The 15,725-nt window shown below is 43.4% G+C and overlaps 2 protein-coding genes and 1 long non-coding RNA gene across 6 annotated transcripts in view; 1 reads left to right on the forward strand and 2 right to left on the reverse strand.

Annotated features, from left to right (window-relative positions):
* LOC108875192 (uncharacterized) overlaps positions 1–7,748 on the reverse strand; it is a 30,798-nt gene extending 23,050 nt beyond the window's left edge. For all 3 annotated transcript variants that reach the window (XR_007813977.1, XR_007813978.1, XR_001959827.2), the window contains exons 1-3: positions 7,361–7,748; positions 7,237–7,268; positions 6,702–6,923 (exon numbers count right to left, since the gene is read on the reverse strand). This is a non-coding gene — a long non-coding RNA (uncharacterized LOC108875192). The remainder of the gene's footprint in view (positions 1–6,701; positions 6,924–7,236; positions 7,269–7,360) is intronic.
* Positions 6,715–12,214, forward strand: si:ch1073-390k14.1 (deoxyribodipyrimidine photo-lyase). Its single transcript, XM_018663867.2, has 9 exons — positions 6,715–6,945; positions 8,450–9,095; positions 9,204–9,515; positions 9,650–9,822; positions 9,914–9,998; positions 10,106–10,338; positions 10,501–10,695; positions 10,791–11,016; positions 11,122–12,214. Exons 1-9 carry the CDS (start codon positions 6,715–6,717, stop codon positions 11,664–11,666), a joined length of 2,646 nt encoding a protein of 881 aa, XP_018519383.1. The 3' UTR covers positions 11,667–12,214.
* A 147-nt stretch (positions 12,215–12,361) lies between these two features.
* On the reverse strand, positions 12,362–15,548 carry LOC108875185 (glycine cleavage system H protein, mitochondrial). Of its 2 annotated transcripts, none has more exons than XM_018663935.2 (5): positions 15,367–15,548; positions 15,052–15,134; positions 14,862–14,925; positions 13,856–13,987; positions 12,362–12,793 (listed from the first exon to the last, which is right to left on the reverse strand). In XM_018663935.2, exons 1-5 carry the CDS (start codon positions 15,515–15,517, stop codon positions 12,720–12,722), a joined length of 504 nt encoding a protein of 167 aa, XP_018519451.1. In that variant the 5' UTR covers positions 15,518–15,548; the 3' UTR covers positions 12,362–12,719. The 2 variants fall into 2 exon arrangements, with proteins under 2 accessions (XP_018519451.1, XP_018519450.1); XM_018663934.2 differs by having other exon boundaries at positions 12,362–12,935; positions 15,367–15,547.
* Between the last annotated feature and the right edge of the window lie 177 nt (positions 15,549–15,725).

Genomic DNA, 15,725 nt, shown 5'->3' on the forward strand with positions numbered 1-15,725 from the left:
ACACTTATTAGCTGGATTATGTTAATCTTTACACTCTCTGCTCACAGACAACAGACTCCCCATGATATGGGGGTGGTCACGGCAGTAAGCGTGTGCTGTCGTTTGTGTATGTGTGTATGGCTGCATGTGTGTGTTAGAGTGATTGCCATGTTGTCAAACTGATCTGCATGTGAAAAGGCGGTATAATTACATCACTTATGCAAATGAGAAATGCACGTATGCACGCACATACATACACACCACTGACAGCTTACCACTAAGGTCAAAAAGACAGTGTGAGCCATCCTCTTATTGACTAACACAGGGTGGCATCACCACCTGTCAGAGATAGACATGTCTTGACACATATGTAGGAGTCACAATGGACGTTCTGATACACTCCTACAGATAAACTAGAAGAAAAGAGTGGATGGGTCAAACTCACAGTAGACTAAAGCACTTAGACTGTTATTGGAAAATGTCCGACCGCATATCCACTGATTAGTCTTTTTTCAGACTGAAACATTGATAGTATCCCCGCTGGAATGATTGATCGAGTCTGACACATTTTAATTACGCCCAAATTAAATGAATCGGCTGGCGGACTATAAAACATTGCTGTTTAATAACGAGCCCCTCCATTTGCCGTTTTTTTCTCCTTCCTTCATCCAATCCCATTTTGGCTGCCCGCACCAAATAACCTCTCTCCATTTAATGATATGCAAATGAATTTTCATGAACCCCATGATCCCATGCGATGATTAAACTGAGATGACATTAGCTGCCATGCTGCTGCCACTGTCAGTGTTTCTGTCTGCCTCCCTTCTCTCTCCTTATCTCTACCATCTTTCTTCGTATCCACGACAACGGCCAACTGGTGATATTAAGGGGCTCCCTGTCACCATTCCCTTATGAATTTTCTTTGTTAGAGATGACATTCTGCGTATCCAGTGTTATTTCAGAGAAGTTTTTCCAGTGGTGGTAGGGATGGACCATCAGAGCATGAAATGTTGGTTGTCACACCACATCTGGTAGTGGTACACCGAAGACGTGCACGTTACAGCAATATACAATTATTGTAACGCAGTAATATCATATAAGCGATTTTGGTAACCTTCCACATCTCTTCATTTTCCACTTCCAGTGCTCCCCTCCCACCGTTGCGTTTCAGTCTGGATCCAGCTCCACCTCTGCTGTCGTTTATTGTACTCCATTTGCATAATGAAGCCCAGGCTTAATTAAGATCCCACTGGAGTCTGGAGCCAAGGATGAAGGAAAGAAGGACGAGGCGGAGGGGAGGGGGGATCCAGCGTTCCTTAGCTTATCCGCACGTGTCCAAATAGGAGGCACAATTTAAGGGGGGAGAAAAACGTTGACGAGCGATTAAATCGCTAATTATGATCGGCTGTTAGAATTAGTGTGTGGCTGTTAATTAGCTGCAGATGAGATGCCCAGACAGTTGCCCGCCCCTGACGACTGCAGCACCCTCCTTGACTGGCAATAGAGAAACACAGCTTGACACCCTGGAGATGATGCCAACACATCCCTCCCTTTAACACACACAGCAGTCTGAGGGGATATCCCTTTAAGAACATCCCAGGTGTGCATGTGCAGGAAAGAGGCTCTTCATCATCCTTGTCCACCCACTCCCACTGTTATTCATTAAGCACAAAATTCCCATTTTTTCTTCTTCTATATCCTTTATTCACTTTGCTCATTACTCCTCTTCTTCCACATGCTCTTCCTCACAATAATGGAATGGTACGATCCCTCGTCATAGTTCGTTGTAATGGGCAGCAGTTTACTTCTAGTGCAGCAGTTGGCACTGAGCACAGTTGGCATCGAGGAAATGTTTTTTTGTCCCATTCTCCCATCACATTTGCAGTTGTGGCTCTGGTTCCAACCAACTGCTACTATTTAGAGTCCGCGTGTACTACGCTTTTGTACAGCTTCTGACAGTGCCTGTGAATGCCTCCCAGTTTGCGTTTGGCATGGTGCCATCTCTGTTTCTGGTCTCTCCCTTGAGGGGATGCCATCGCCAAAAAACATTGAAGGCAGCCGAAATGTTCTGCTCACCGTATGGAGGTTTCTGTTTACAAATGTGTGTGTTATGTTGGCTTGGCAGCGTGCCATCTTTCTCCCCGTGCCCTTGCCGCCCCCCGAAAAGATGCCATCACAGAATCGCTGGCAACCGTTGCCTGGGCACCTCTTCTTGGCTTTGTCCAAGCAAGCAAACGGTGATTAGCAGCAAATCCTCAGAGGTGAGTCCCCTTGTCGTCGACTGAGACAGTTCTATGTTGACCGCTTTGATCGCTTTGGGTACACCACGACTGCAGGTTGGCACAGTGCCCGCTGGCTGGCACGCAGTGACTGGCACAGAGAAAAAGTTGGAAAAATGGGCAGATTGTGGGATTTTCCGCCGCCGTTTTTCTTCATATAATCCGTGGTTATCACGGAGTTACACCTTGCAGTTTTGTAGTATTCTCCATTTCCCTCTTCAACATCCTTCCCTGGCTCCCTTCATCCATCTACATCTGAGTCATCCTCTGTCTGCTGGCATCTTGCTCACTTCTACGCTTCGCTGTCCTTTGATATTTTCTATATCTTCATTTTCTCTGCCCGTTATGCTGTTTGTTTCGCCCCATTGTGCCTGTGCCAAGGTGGCACTATGGCAGCAGTATGGAGGTCTATTTCTCTTCCTCTTCCATTCTTATTCTCCTCGCCCCTTCGCCCATGCCCATGCCCGCCCCCGCTCAAGTCCTGACTGGATGGCACTGTGCCAACCTGCCACCGCCATCGCTCTCATTTGTAGCTCATCCCTCCGTTGCCCTTCCCCCTGTCTTTACATTTCCATCCCTCTCTCTTCCCCTCATTTCATTCATCCACTTTGTGAATCATTTACCCTCTGTGTTCGTATTAAATGCTGCGTTTGTATATGTACACAATATTACTTGAATGACGCATATACAACTTTTCATTTCTTAAACGCACACCGCAAATCGTTGCTGTTCGTCGTCATTTGGGAGACTTTTTTTGGCACCTGAAGGAATGCTCTGAGTGACTGCCCTGTAGGTAATTACCGCAGCAGTTACTTATTCCACCGAGACAAGAAGAGAAAGACGAAGAGAGCCCTGAGTTTGGAGAAAGCTTGTGTTGTTTTAATTAACTTTTACCAACCCCCATCATGTGTGCTTCACTTCACATCTCTTAAGCGCCTTGCGCAAGTTCAGCTCATACGCACACCCACTATACAGCAATACGATTGATCCGATTATCGGTAAAATCGATTGTCTACCATTGACCTCACTCACTTCAAGATGACCCTTGCTCCCTTGTTTTTCTTTTTTTTCCCCCCTCATCTTTAAGATCTCTCATGTCAAACAAAAGCTGCCAGTGGTGGTGGAGCTATTAAGCAAATACTCTCATTAGTACACAAAACATAATGAATATGTAAATGATGTGTGTAATTTATGCATGGGCTGAGAGACTTGTTCTCTTTTCAGTCCTCCATTGTATTCACTCTATTTATATCCCCTTTTCCTTCAAACTTCACACTCTTACGCTAATTTTCCTCTTTTCTTAGACCACATCCTGTGAACGAATCCATGGAGGACTTCTTGAGGTGTCACTATTGTCTCTTTTATTTTGTGTCTTTTTAAAACACTTCTCCTTGCCTTTAACCATGGTCTGTAGTTTTTAATAGTCTCTCAGACTCCCTTCTCTTTTTCTCTGTTTGCTCCTTTCTGCTCACAGACTGTCCTCTCCAAAAACAAACCCTGCAGTGACGCACTAAACCAACTACTAAGTGTTTGAACAAGGTCTTTCTTCTAGGAATATGAATACTGAACAATCTATCCACGAAATCACATCAACAATTGACTGTGTTGTATTCTGTGTTTTCCCTTTGTCCCTCTGTGGCTGTGTTGATCTTTATGTGAGGTCCAAACTGTGTGGTAAATTGAAGCGTGTCCTGATAGACGGTGAGTAGCCTTGCTCCTGTCTAGGATAAACACCTATAATACTCTGGCTCCCTTGGCAATCACCATAGCAACAAACCATGGTACCCACGTGAGTTGCATAATAAGATGTTCCCCAAGACCACGGACCATAAAGCGGCGACAAACTAGACACCTGCAGCAATGGATGTGAATCAAAAAATAATCATTCAAATGTCAAACCTGAACTCTGACTCATTCCAGACCAGTCTTTTATGTTATCTATAGGCTTGCATAGCACAAAACACATTCTCAGACGCACATGCACCTTCTCTCTGTCTCTCCAGACCTTAACAGGTGCTGATGAGCTGCAGTCAATGATTGTAATGAGCTATCGATCACCGTGGGAAAACAGAGGGACAGAGAGGGGTGAGGGAGGTAGGGGGAACTGGAGGACACACACACAAACAGAGGGAGGTGGACTACCAGAAAAAAAAAAACTTCAGATGGACTAAATGGAGACAAGCCACCCAAGACAGAGTATCAATACCTGCTTTAATCAAGTCCTCATCTCCTATTGTTCTGCTTAAAATAGAATTTATGGGATAGTGCTTTCTGCCAGTGCAGGCTGAAGGGAACTGTTCAACTCAGAGAAGCTTCTGGACCGGCTAATCAGCTCAGGATGACCATGCAGACATGCTTGTCATGACCAAGTCCAGATGTCAGTGAATGGCACTGACGCAGTATCTCTATTTTCCTCTCTTTTTGTGCTATGTGCATGGAGTGGAGGCAGACAGCTTTAGGGAAGGGGGAGGTGCGTTGTGTGTGTGTGTGTCGTGTGTGTTGGCTGGCGTTTCAGATAATGAAATGCAGCAGGGAACAAAGAGCTGGGGGCCCCTATTCTCTGTGCTGCAGCTTCATTTTCACTCCCGTCAGTCTATGATTCTTCCATACCCTCTTTCTTGTGTATGTGTATGTGTGTGTGTGTTTATGTTTTGTAGGAGCGGGTTGTTGTGTGTACGCATGTCCCCTCCTCCCCCTGTTAGTATTCTGCATGGCAGATCCCCCTAATGTAATAACTGTGTCTGCATGTCTAATTTACAGCAGGAGAGAGTAAATAGCCTGTGGTTAATTACAGTATGTGTGTGTGTGTGTGTGTGTGTGTGTGTGTATGTGTGTGTGTGTCTATGCATGTGTCTACATGCGCGTGGGTGTGTCAGAATGATTTATGAGTTGCAAATAGCTACACCAGTGGCCCGTTTCTCCTCACTTAGTTTTTAATCTGTCTTTCCATTAATTTTCCTGGAGACGTTATTATGGTTTTATAACAGTGTGCACGAGGATGCACATGTGAATGCACGTATGTGTTAATGAGACAGAGGTGTGGACATTTTGTGTGGATCGCAGATACTCGGGGCACCTGAGCTGCACTTTGCTTTACACCCTCTCTACTTCTCCCATTTCGCTTCCTCGCGTTCCCTTTTTCTCTCTCTTCCGGAGCTTCATTCACTGTCTTCATTGAGAGCCACAATGAACACAGATCTTTATTGACAGTACACGGTAGAACATGGAAACAGCAGGTCAATCCGTTTAGCCCAAGGGCCGATACACCAATTCACCAATTTGTCAGTGTTAGTTTGAGAGAGAAAAGCAGCTAATCTCTCCTCTCTGCTCTCTATTGATCACACACTTAGACTCCACTTCTCTGTCTAAACACTATTGATTCTCTCTCTCTCTCAATCTCTTTCTCTCTCTCCCTTTCTTTCTGTCTTGCTCTCTCCACATACCACAGCTCTCAACACATCCTCCCTTCATACACTTTCACTGCTTCTCACATAAAAGCCTGAATAATTGAGACTGTATGTTCTTGTGCATGAAGCCCTGAGTCACATTTTAGATGAGTGCTTGATAATATTTTAGCATGAACAAAATAAGACTTTGAGTAACTTCTGCAATAGAACAGAGCCTATCAATGACACAGAGCATTTAAAAGTCTCACCCACAAGTGTCACAAATCATTGTTCCCAGCTGCATACATTTAAACGCTTATGCATGGTCTCATTTAAAAAATCAATTACTTAGCAACCCCTCCACAGTGTGAATACAGACTGTGATTAAAAATTCACTGCTGGGTACACCGTCTCCCAGCTTTGTTTTTCAGACTCACATCACAAGGTGCACTTGAAAAGGAGCACATTCCTGTCAAGATGAAGGCTATGCAAAAATGATCGAGAGATTATCTTAAGGGACACCCCCCCCCCCCTTTTTTTTTTTTTTCATCTGGTCAAATTAAACCATGGATCTCTCTTTGACTGGATTTATCTTGTGGGGGCCTCGGTCATGAAACATTTTAGTTGACAGCCATGTTTTAGTAGAGAAGTGATTATAATGTAGAGAGAAAGATGAAATAGAGAGGGTGTGAGATGTTTAACAAAAGCAGATATTTCTATAGCATGTATTACGTCTATATCTCACTATCTTATTAAAATAAATTACATCTTACTGTTACTCACACGCTGTTAATAAGCAGCCAAACACCCATGGAGTTCACTATCCTCCCTGCATAGCCCTTATTTATTAGACTTGTATGCCCCCTAATGGTGATATTAAGCCATTACAAACCTTTAGCTTTGCAGGTTACAAAACACTCACACATGGGCTTGTGTAACTCAAAATCAGCAGTTTGGTAACCGTCAGAGGGATACGGACGGTTAAGGGCGTCTGAATGATCGAGACTACTGGAAGTTAACGTTTATACCATTATATATATATATTATATATCGTCACCTTTCACTTGAAGATGTCTCCTTCAGCGGTTGGTGCCGATGACAGCAAATCCTTGGTGAGAAAGATGTTGAGGGAAGTGCTGGTGGGTCGAGAGGATCCAGAGGGTTTCTTTGCGATGTGTGTCTCTCTCCTGGGACACCAGGAGACCCGGTCACGGTTCCTGTCCCTCATCCAGCCTCTGTCCACGGCCAACAGCTCCCTGTACTCCACCCTCACCTCCATCTACAAGAAATATTTCTCTGAGGTCAGTGAATGTTTGTTGAATGTTTACACAACTATACTTATAGCACTTAAAATACTTAGGTAACCAAGTGGTTCGAGTTACAAAAAAAAGACACACCAAAAAGAGAATAAATACAAAAAGATAAGAATCCTTCGAGAAATATTTTCATAATTATAGACGAGATAGAGTAGTTTACTCCAATATGAGAGCAAGAAAACAATGCGTTTGTTTTTAAATCATGATATTATTGTTGCACAAGTATTTATATTGTTATATTAAATAGTGACAGTTTGTCCATTTGATCTTACTTACCCCTCTGAGCAGCATTCAGTGATTCTTGACCACTACAAGAGACAAACAAATTCCAGATTAGCTAAAGTTTTAACTAAAGTTGTCATGGCTAGCGTGTTAGCAAACAGCTATGTAGTTAATTTACCTCGATTTCGAGTAATATGGACATCCCTGCGAATCTCTCCCCCAGGCCACCTGCTGAGTTTAAGCGCCATTTATACAGGAAATTTAGTCCTTTTGTTTCTCCTCAGACTCTTGGCTTGTTAAACGAGCTCATGTCTTCACAAGTCAGTCCTGTACTGTAGCTGCTTGGCTCTCAGTTGTCAGGTACAGCTAGCTTGTGCTAGCAGCTGCCCCACGGTCTTGGTGGCATCGTTTGGTATCCCAGTGAGCTGAAAGTCAAAGATACGTGCTAAAGTTAATAGGCTACATGTTTTGAATTCGATTCGCACGCAAGTAACTTCGCTCACAATAACAGTATAATACTGAGTAGTAATATCTAACGAAACAAAAAAACAGCAAAAGGTGTATTTTAAAAGTTGCCTTGGACGTCCAGGTGTTTTCACTTATTCAGACTGATTAAACCCAAGCTCAGTGGAGCCCTATTAAGAATTCTGAAGTATTAGTAAAATTAACAAAACAGTATAAAGTGATAGTATAATGGTTATTGTATTGTAAATCTAGTCCTAATAAAAATGGCAAATAACAAAAACAAAACTAATAGGTGAGTGAGATGTCCAACATTCAAACAAACTGTCTGTACCACGGACTGTATCCACACAGTCCTTAGGGGAGGTCTAATCAGATTAAATAGGCGAAAACCTCTGTGGGGCTTTATTAAATCCATCTAAGCCCTTAAACATCATAAATGCTTTACTAAACTGCCAGATATCCAAGAACCAATCTATTGTAAAAGTTATCTTACTAAACTCAGTACAGTGTTTAATCAAACAACAAAGAAGATAAGCTAGCTTACCATTTTCTCTAACAGAAGCTTTTATTGTCCATGATGTGAAACCATCACCCAACATTTTTCCATACAAATATGTATGGTAGAGTGCAAATTTTCCGACAGTTTTAACCACAATAACTTGCTGTCCTACATTTGTTATGCTTGAACTGTTACTATTTGTGCATGTAATTGCAAATAGTGCACACAAATTTGTCACCTCTGCCAATGACTAAGCAGATACTTTAACTGTACTAATTATGGGTTCTTCTAATTTAATTGCAGACTGAAGATGATCAACTGGAACTTGCACTGGCTCTCTCTGTACTGGAAATGAAAGATCACCAGCTGTCAAGCGCCAGCCAAGAGTCCCGACTTCAGCAGCTTCAGAGCAGCTCAGCTCAACTGACCTCAGTATCTAAGCCTCAGGGAAGCAGCCACACCCAGCTAACAGATGTAGCTGCTGAGAACACCTACTCAGCACAAACTGGACCCTTGGGCATGGTGTGCCCACCAAAGACAACCCAAGAGACTGAGCTACAGAGAAGCACACATGTTGACAAAAATAACAAAGAGACAAAAGGGACATGTCAAACTGTGTGTGTCTCTAGACCATCTGCCTCTTTTTCCCGACAAGAGATGGTTGTAGAAGGTGACCAAACAGTACAGGAGGGAGATCAATCAGAGAAACCAAAACGCTCTAAGAACAGGCGCCAGCGGCGTAAAGGGGGCAGCCAGCAGGTTGTGGGTTTGCCCCACTCTCCGTCAGCACAGCCACCAGTACTGTTGTGGTTTCGGAGGGACTTGCGACTGTGTGACAATCCTGCTCTCATTGGCTCACTGGAGGTTGGGGCACCCGTTATCCCTGTCTTCATCTGGAGCCCCGAAGAAGAGGAGGGACCTGGGATTACTGTGGCTGTGGGGGGAGCCTGTAAGTTGACTACTTTAAAACACAGTGCATCGATTCCTCATATAATATTTGTCACCAAATAACAGTTTCGTAATCTTTTTGCAATCATACTTTCCCTTCTTTTTACAGGCAAATACTGGCTTCATCAAGCTTTGTCTTGTTTCTGTTCATCTCTGGAGCGCATTGGCAGCCATCTTGTCTTCCTCACAGCAAACGGAGAGGGGAACGGAGTGGGATCTTCTCTGCGATCCCTTAAGGAACTGATAAAAGAGACTGGGGCGAGAACAGTGCTGGCTAATGCTCTGTATGAGCCGTGGCTGAAGGAGAGGGATGACACGGTGGTGTCAGCTCTGCAGAAAGATGGTGTTGAATGCAGGATGTTGCACTCTTACTGTCTCAGAGACCCTTACTCTATCAGCACTGAGGGTGTGGGACTCAGAGGTAGGTCACAGTAAGGTGAACATGGTGTACTGCAGTTGCGTAAATATGTGTGTTTAAAGCTTGAAATACATCAAGCGATCCCAGATGAAATTGCACTAAGGACAACTTTGTTTTTGTTTGCTTCTGTGGTGTAGGAATAGGTTCAGTGTCTCACTTCATGAGCTGCTGTAAACAGAACCCAGGGTCTGCCTTAGGGGTTCCTCTGGACCCTCCAGTATCTCTCCCCACACCTGCCCACTGGCCTCGGGGTGTCTCTTTGGACACACTAGGGCTGGCACGCATGCCCCGCAGGAAGGATGGTACAACGGTCAGTAATCACAACAGAGCTAAAGCCCAGAATATGATTAACATTAGATCATGCAATCCTTGATATTTTTTGTGTTCATTTTCGCATTCAGATTGACTGGGCAGCTAACATTCGTAAATGCTGGGATTTCAGTGAAGAAGGAGCACATGCCCGGCTAGAGGCCTTTCTTCATGATGGTGAGGCATCTTGCTCTCACATTGTAAACATACATTGCATTTGTATGAATGATAAAAAGCATAGCATTGATCTAACAGTACCTCATGATTATTTCCATGTTCCCTAGGTGTGTATAGGTATGAAAAAGAGTCAGGGCGGGCAGATGCACCAAACACCAGCTCTCTGTCTCCTTACCTCCACTTTGGTCAGCTCAGCCCCCGCTGGCTATTATGGGATGCCAAAGGGGCACGCTGCCGACCTCCGAAGTTCCAACGTAAACTGGCCTGGAGGGATTTGGCCTATTGGCAGCTAACACTGTTCCCCGACCTCCCCTGGGAATCCCTCAGACCTCCATACAAGGTAGAAATGTGCTACAGATATCTTGATAACACATTAACATTTACTTTGAGTGTTACACATAAATAACAAGGTAAAGTTGATCTACCCTTCACTTTCTTCATTTGTAGTAAGAAGCCCATTTCACGCTGTGAAAAACAACGTTTATTGCATTGGTATTCGCAGGCTCTGCGGTGGAGCAGTGATCGTGGCCAGCTGAAGGCCTGGCAGCGTGGTCGAACAGGATACCCCCTGGTGGACGCAGCCATGAGGCAGCTGTGGCTGACAGGCTGGATGAACAACTACATGAGACACGTGGTGGCGTCTTTCCTCATAGCATACCTCCATCTGCCCTGGCAAGAAGGCTACCGCTGGTTCCAGGTGAGGCGTGCACACATACAGCCATAAATATCATGTGCAGCGACATGCAGTATAGCAACCACTACTGACTGAATCTAATATTCTCATGTGTTTAGGACACCCTAGTGGATGCAGATGTTGCCATAGATGCCATGATGTGGCAGAATGGGGGCATGTGTGGTCTGGACCACTGGAACTTTGTCATGCACCCCGTCGATGCAGCAATGACCTGTGACCCCTACGGCAGCTATGTCAGGAAATGGTGTCCTGAGCTTGCAGATCTGCCTGATGAGCTTATCCATAAACCTTGGAAATGTCCTGCATCTATGCTTCGACGCGCAGGTGAGTTTGCAAACATTTGCCATTTGTTTAAATGATTTGAATAATGCCACCTGTACAGTTCCAAAGCATGACATAGAAAGCTCCTGTCCTTGCAATCCTGTTTAGGTGTGGTGTTTGGCCAGACATATCCCAATCGAATAATCACAGACCTAGAGGAGCGAAGGAGTCAGTCTCTGCAAGATGTAGCTGTGGTGCGGAAGGAATTTGGACAGTATGTGGACAAACGCACAGGCTGTGACTTGGTGCCTCTGCCCCCACGCCTCGTCTCAGAGGCCCTGGGTCTGTCACACAGGGGCGGCGATGTGGTGGCAGAAGGGAAGCAGTTCCTGTTGCCTGTCATCACCCGCATGGAATTCAAACACCAGCTAGAAGATCCGGATGCAGATGCCGCCTCAAATCCCTACAATGCTGTTCTAAAGGGGTACGTGAGCCGCAAAAGGGACGAGACCATTGCCTTCCTCAATGAGAGAGACTTTACTGCCAGCGTGATGTATGAGGGAACGCAGAGAAGGGAGAGGCTGGAGAGCGACCAGCGCAGAATGGAGGGACTCCCTCGGCCTCCTGCACCTCGGGGCAGGGCCAGACGAACCCCAACAGCCAAGGACAGGTTCTCTATAGTGCCTGGTGGGGTGGTCGCTTCACTCAGGTGATCCAGGGTTTAAGCCTTTATGTTTACAGGTTTTAAGAGACCACACAGTTGCTAGCCTTAAAATGCAAATGGAAAATCTCAGGTATTGAGCAAAGCTATTATACTAGCCTGTGAAAAACAATGGCTCAAATTAACCAATATATTTAACTTTGGTGCAGCTTCCTTTCTTAAGGGTCTTTATTTTTTATCATGAAAATTTTCATGCAGCTATACATACATTGTAAAGTGTGAGAACTGAGGAGGGAAAAAGTTTCAATGCTTCTCAGCAGCTCATTTTCAAAATGTATACCTATTTTACAGTCAGCAAGTTGTAAACAGCATCAGTCAGTGTGTGTCTTAAAAGTCTTCAATCAAGGTGGAGGTGGTGTCAGGTTCCAATCTTGGGTTCTGAATTTAGTTTTTGGAGCAACATTTTTGTATAGATTTATATAATGGGTTCTAACTTTAGGCTGGAAATGTTGCCTAATATCACATGTGGTTGTCTGAAGCTGCTTTCTTTGCTTTTATTTTAATGCAAATCACCAAATATGCAAATAACATTTATATTATGTGATGCCCTGACAAAGTGTCAAGCATATCACCTGTTCAATGCTTGTGTACCGCCAGAGATGCTGTGCAGACACACTGAGTCAAATTCTATAGCAAGCTATATTTCTTTTAACTTTGGGAAATTAAAAAATGAGAAAAGCAACAAAATGTGTAAGGAAATGTTTATTTTCTATTGTATAGGTCCCATGTCTACAGTGTAGCTGTCATACATGCAATGTAGACCAACATAATTAATAATACCATAAAGACCAAAGTGCTTTTTAAAGTCTAACAATGCCCTAGAACAGAAATTCAAGTTCACGTTTGACTGAAATGCTTGGAAACGGTTCTATTGACTGCAAGTCTCAGTCTCTTCTGTTTGGGGCTCTCAGGCTGCAAGAACTCAACACTGAATGTTCAGTCAGTGCAGACTGGCAGGTCCCCTAAAGTCAGTCTTTAACAGTAGATAAAGGTTTCCTAACGTTCACAGGTCTACAACACTGGCAGGTCAGCAAACCGGAGCTCTTTAGCTCCACCGGTAGATGCTAAGCATAGCGTTGTTCCTGACACAGGCACATGTTGTGCATCTCCCTGCCAGTGCTGTTTGAAAAGGAGAGAGGGAACATAGCACTTATTAGGAGGTGTTAGTCCTCAATGGAGCGGATGTATCTCTCATAGGCTGCTTCATCCATTAGAGCGTCAAGCTCCGCAGGCTTGGCAATGGTCATCTTCATCAGCCAACCTGTATTTAATAGGTTAAAATCAGGTTAAGCTGTGAGTCATGGACCATGCCAATGTTTTTTTGCATATGTAAGCCCCTTTATCACAAGTTGAGCATCATCAAAGCAGTCTTTTCGTTATAGTAATCCATCACAGTCAACATTATGTTTGTCTTTATTGTTGGCAAATTTACACTATTAATGTACAGTAAAGCTACTGTGACTGAAAATTAACCTTTAGATTCTCCAGAACATTGGTGATAATGTGTTTCTGACAACAGACAAGATTCAGAGTGGTCAATGACTATATCAACCAAGTGGATTTTCACATTTCTAAATTGAGAGGAAACCTAGTTATGGTCAGGGGAGGTAAGAAAAACCAAAAAAAGTGGAAAACCAGAAAAATGGATCAAGTGTGGAGTGACAATAATTCATGCTTGTAGGATAAAGATACTGTTCATTTTAATTATACAAAACAGCTTAATGTACTTAATCCTACAATGACTGTCTTCTTTGTTACGTAGCATTACTGCCATCTACTGTCCAAACAATAATGTTGCTAGTTAGCTTTTTCCTTTATCCTCAAAGCCTGTCACTGTGAATTATTATGATTTGTAAAACTTGTTTTATTCACTTTTCAAACAAAACCATACTAGTCTTCAGAATAAGTACAAGCAAAGCATGTATCTGTGAAAATGAAAAAGGAGAAATAACATTTGAAAATACTGGTGTCGATGCGCAAACTGTGGAAATGACCTTGAACTCCATAGGTTTGTTAATATGGTCAAATATTATTTTACAGCATAAAACTTCAACTACAGGCTGATCCTGTTTAAGGCCTCACATTAGCCTAAAGGGTTTTTCTTTTGCTTCTTAGACTTTGCCTTCTCCAAATAACAGAATAATCCACATGGACTGTGTGTGTTTTTATATGTGTGCTTACCATCTTTGTAGCAGGATTTGTTGACCAGACCAGGGTTGTCTGCCAGTAGTGTGTTGACCTCTACAACTTCTCCAGTCAAAGGGGAATAGAGCTCACTGGCTGCCTTTACACTTTCCAGAGCTCCGAACTCATCTGTGATGGTAAAAGTCAGAAACAAATGCATTTACATCAACATTAAATCATTTCAGAAGAATTGAAACTACACAGAAGGACTGCTACGTCATGTTCTGGGGCACGATGACATCTACATAATGTTTGGCTGACTACAGGTGCTACAAGCTAAAAGGATTTTACAACCAAATGCAATAATATGGATGTAAATTATTAGTATCTATGTTTCCAAAGGCCCGTTTTGTCGAAAAACTAAATACAAAGCAGGCAAAATAACCACAATTTCTTCTCTGTCACTTTTTACTGACCTAAGGTTGAAGCAAAACAAGATTGGATTTCACACAGTTTTCAAGGTTGTGCATTGTAATCAATTAATCTTTTCAATACTTTCAAGCATTAGTAAAATATGATCAGAAAACTGTATTACACCAATGTACTGCAGCCATCAAGACCAATGAATAACAAGATCTGAACTTTGACACAGAACTATGATGATCAAAAATCGCATCTCTAGTCTCATGTTTATATTTCTGAGACCAATACAGATAATACTGACCACGAAATGTACTGGGCAGAACATACAGGTGAAAAATAAACATGTCATGATTCTCGCACTGTTTCAAAACAATATCTTTGGCAGTTCTGTGCTTCAATTTCTTGTCATTTGTCACCTCATATATCTTCAAACACTCATATATCTGCAAAGACCTTATAACACCAGGCCAGTTTATCAGCTGGGCTCTATCTCGTATATGAAAATGGATGTAGTCCCAGTATCACAAGCTACAGAGAGAATCCGATGCATGCAATCAGGCTCAGTTCCTTTCATATTAGCACTTTACAATGTTGTGTTGTTTACTGTGTTGTAACGTCAGTCTAAGACACGGCTTCATACCTTGCTGAGCCAGCTGTGTCCCCACCTCTGGCAGTCCGCAGTAAACTACATCTCCCAGAGCCTCCTACAGGCGATAGAAAGAAAGGACAAAGATTTCAGAAAAGACACTTACTTTACCGTGTGTTTGTGCGTGCACGTGTGCGAGCTTGTGCATGAAGTGTCTGTGTGCGCGCACGGACAGGGGACGTACTTGCGCGAAGTTGCTGATACCGACTGTCCCAATTCCGTCGTCTTCTACTCGAATCCATTCGTGTTTGTCTGTGAATTTAAGTGCTGCAACACAACACAACACACAACAGACGTTGAATATACAGAGATTCCCACTAGAGTTTGTATTAATATGTATTGTATTGTAAGTATTTTTTAATCCCCGGTCAGTGTGACAGCCAGAAGAAAAACAAAGTCACACATGCTCTCATGTCCTTTCTCTAGCTAATGTTACCCAACAGCTACCGAAAATGTCAGCTAACATGCGACACTACAACACATTCAGAGAGGGGAATACCTGCTGATAATCGGCTAGAAGAGGCTAGTGTTCTTCGAAAATAAGGTTTAGATGCCAGCCGCAGAGGAGAAAGCGGTGCCGTGCGGGTAAGTAAGGGAAAAACTGTGGAAAAGTTGGAAGACAGGGAGCGGAACAGCCCACACGCAGCCATCTTTGTCGCTTACTGATGAGAGCATGGGTTCTTATTCGTGGATATTTTAGAGGCATCGATGGCGCTTTGCTGCCCTCTGCTGACCAAGATAAACCGTTCACAGCAGAAAAATAAACTGTATTTGCTCCTATGGTTGGGTGGGTCATATTTTGGAGGTCTCATTCTGATGAACTGGGATCCTCAGCCAAACTCACAAAAAATGAATATA

The sequence above is a fragment of the Lates calcarifer genome, linkage group LG10 (genome assembly GCF_001640805.2).
Source record: "Lates calcarifer isolate ASB-BC8 linkage group LG10, TLL_Latcal_v3, whole genome shotgun sequence".
Classification (NCBI taxonomy): domain Eukaryota; kingdom Metazoa; phylum Chordata; class Actinopteri; family Centropomidae; genus Lates; species Lates calcarifer.

What these genes read in the sequence shown, in the direction of transcription:
- LOC108875185 (XM_018663934.2), bottom strand. Translation starts at nt 15,517, where the DNA reads ATGGCTGCGTGTGGGCTGTTCCGCTCCCTGTCTTCCAACTTTTCCACA. An exon ending in GACACAGCTGGCTCAGCAAG is followed by an intron (nt 13,988 to 14,861) that starts GTATGAAGCCGT and finishes TTACCATCACAG; the next exon opens with ATGAGTTCGGAGCTCTGGAA. An exon ending in CAAATCCTGCTACAAAGATG is followed by an intron (nt 12,936 to 13,855) that starts GTAAGCACACAT and finishes TATTAAATACAG; the next exon opens with GTTGGCTGATGAAGATGACC.
- si:ch1073-390k14.1 (XM_018663867.2), top strand. Translation starts at nt 6,715, where the DNA reads ATGTCTCCTTCAGCGGTTGGTGCCGATGACAGCAAATCCTTGGTGAGA. An exon ending in GCAGGAAGGATGGTACAACG is followed by an intron (nt 9,823 to 9,913) that starts GTCAGTAATCAC and finishes TTTCGCATTCAG; the next exon opens with ATTGACTGGGCAGCTAACAT. An exon ending in ATCTATGCTTCGACGCGCAG is followed by an intron (nt 11,017 to 11,121) that starts GTGAGTTTGCAA and finishes AATCCTGTTTAG; the next exon opens with GTGTGGTGTTTGGCCAGACA.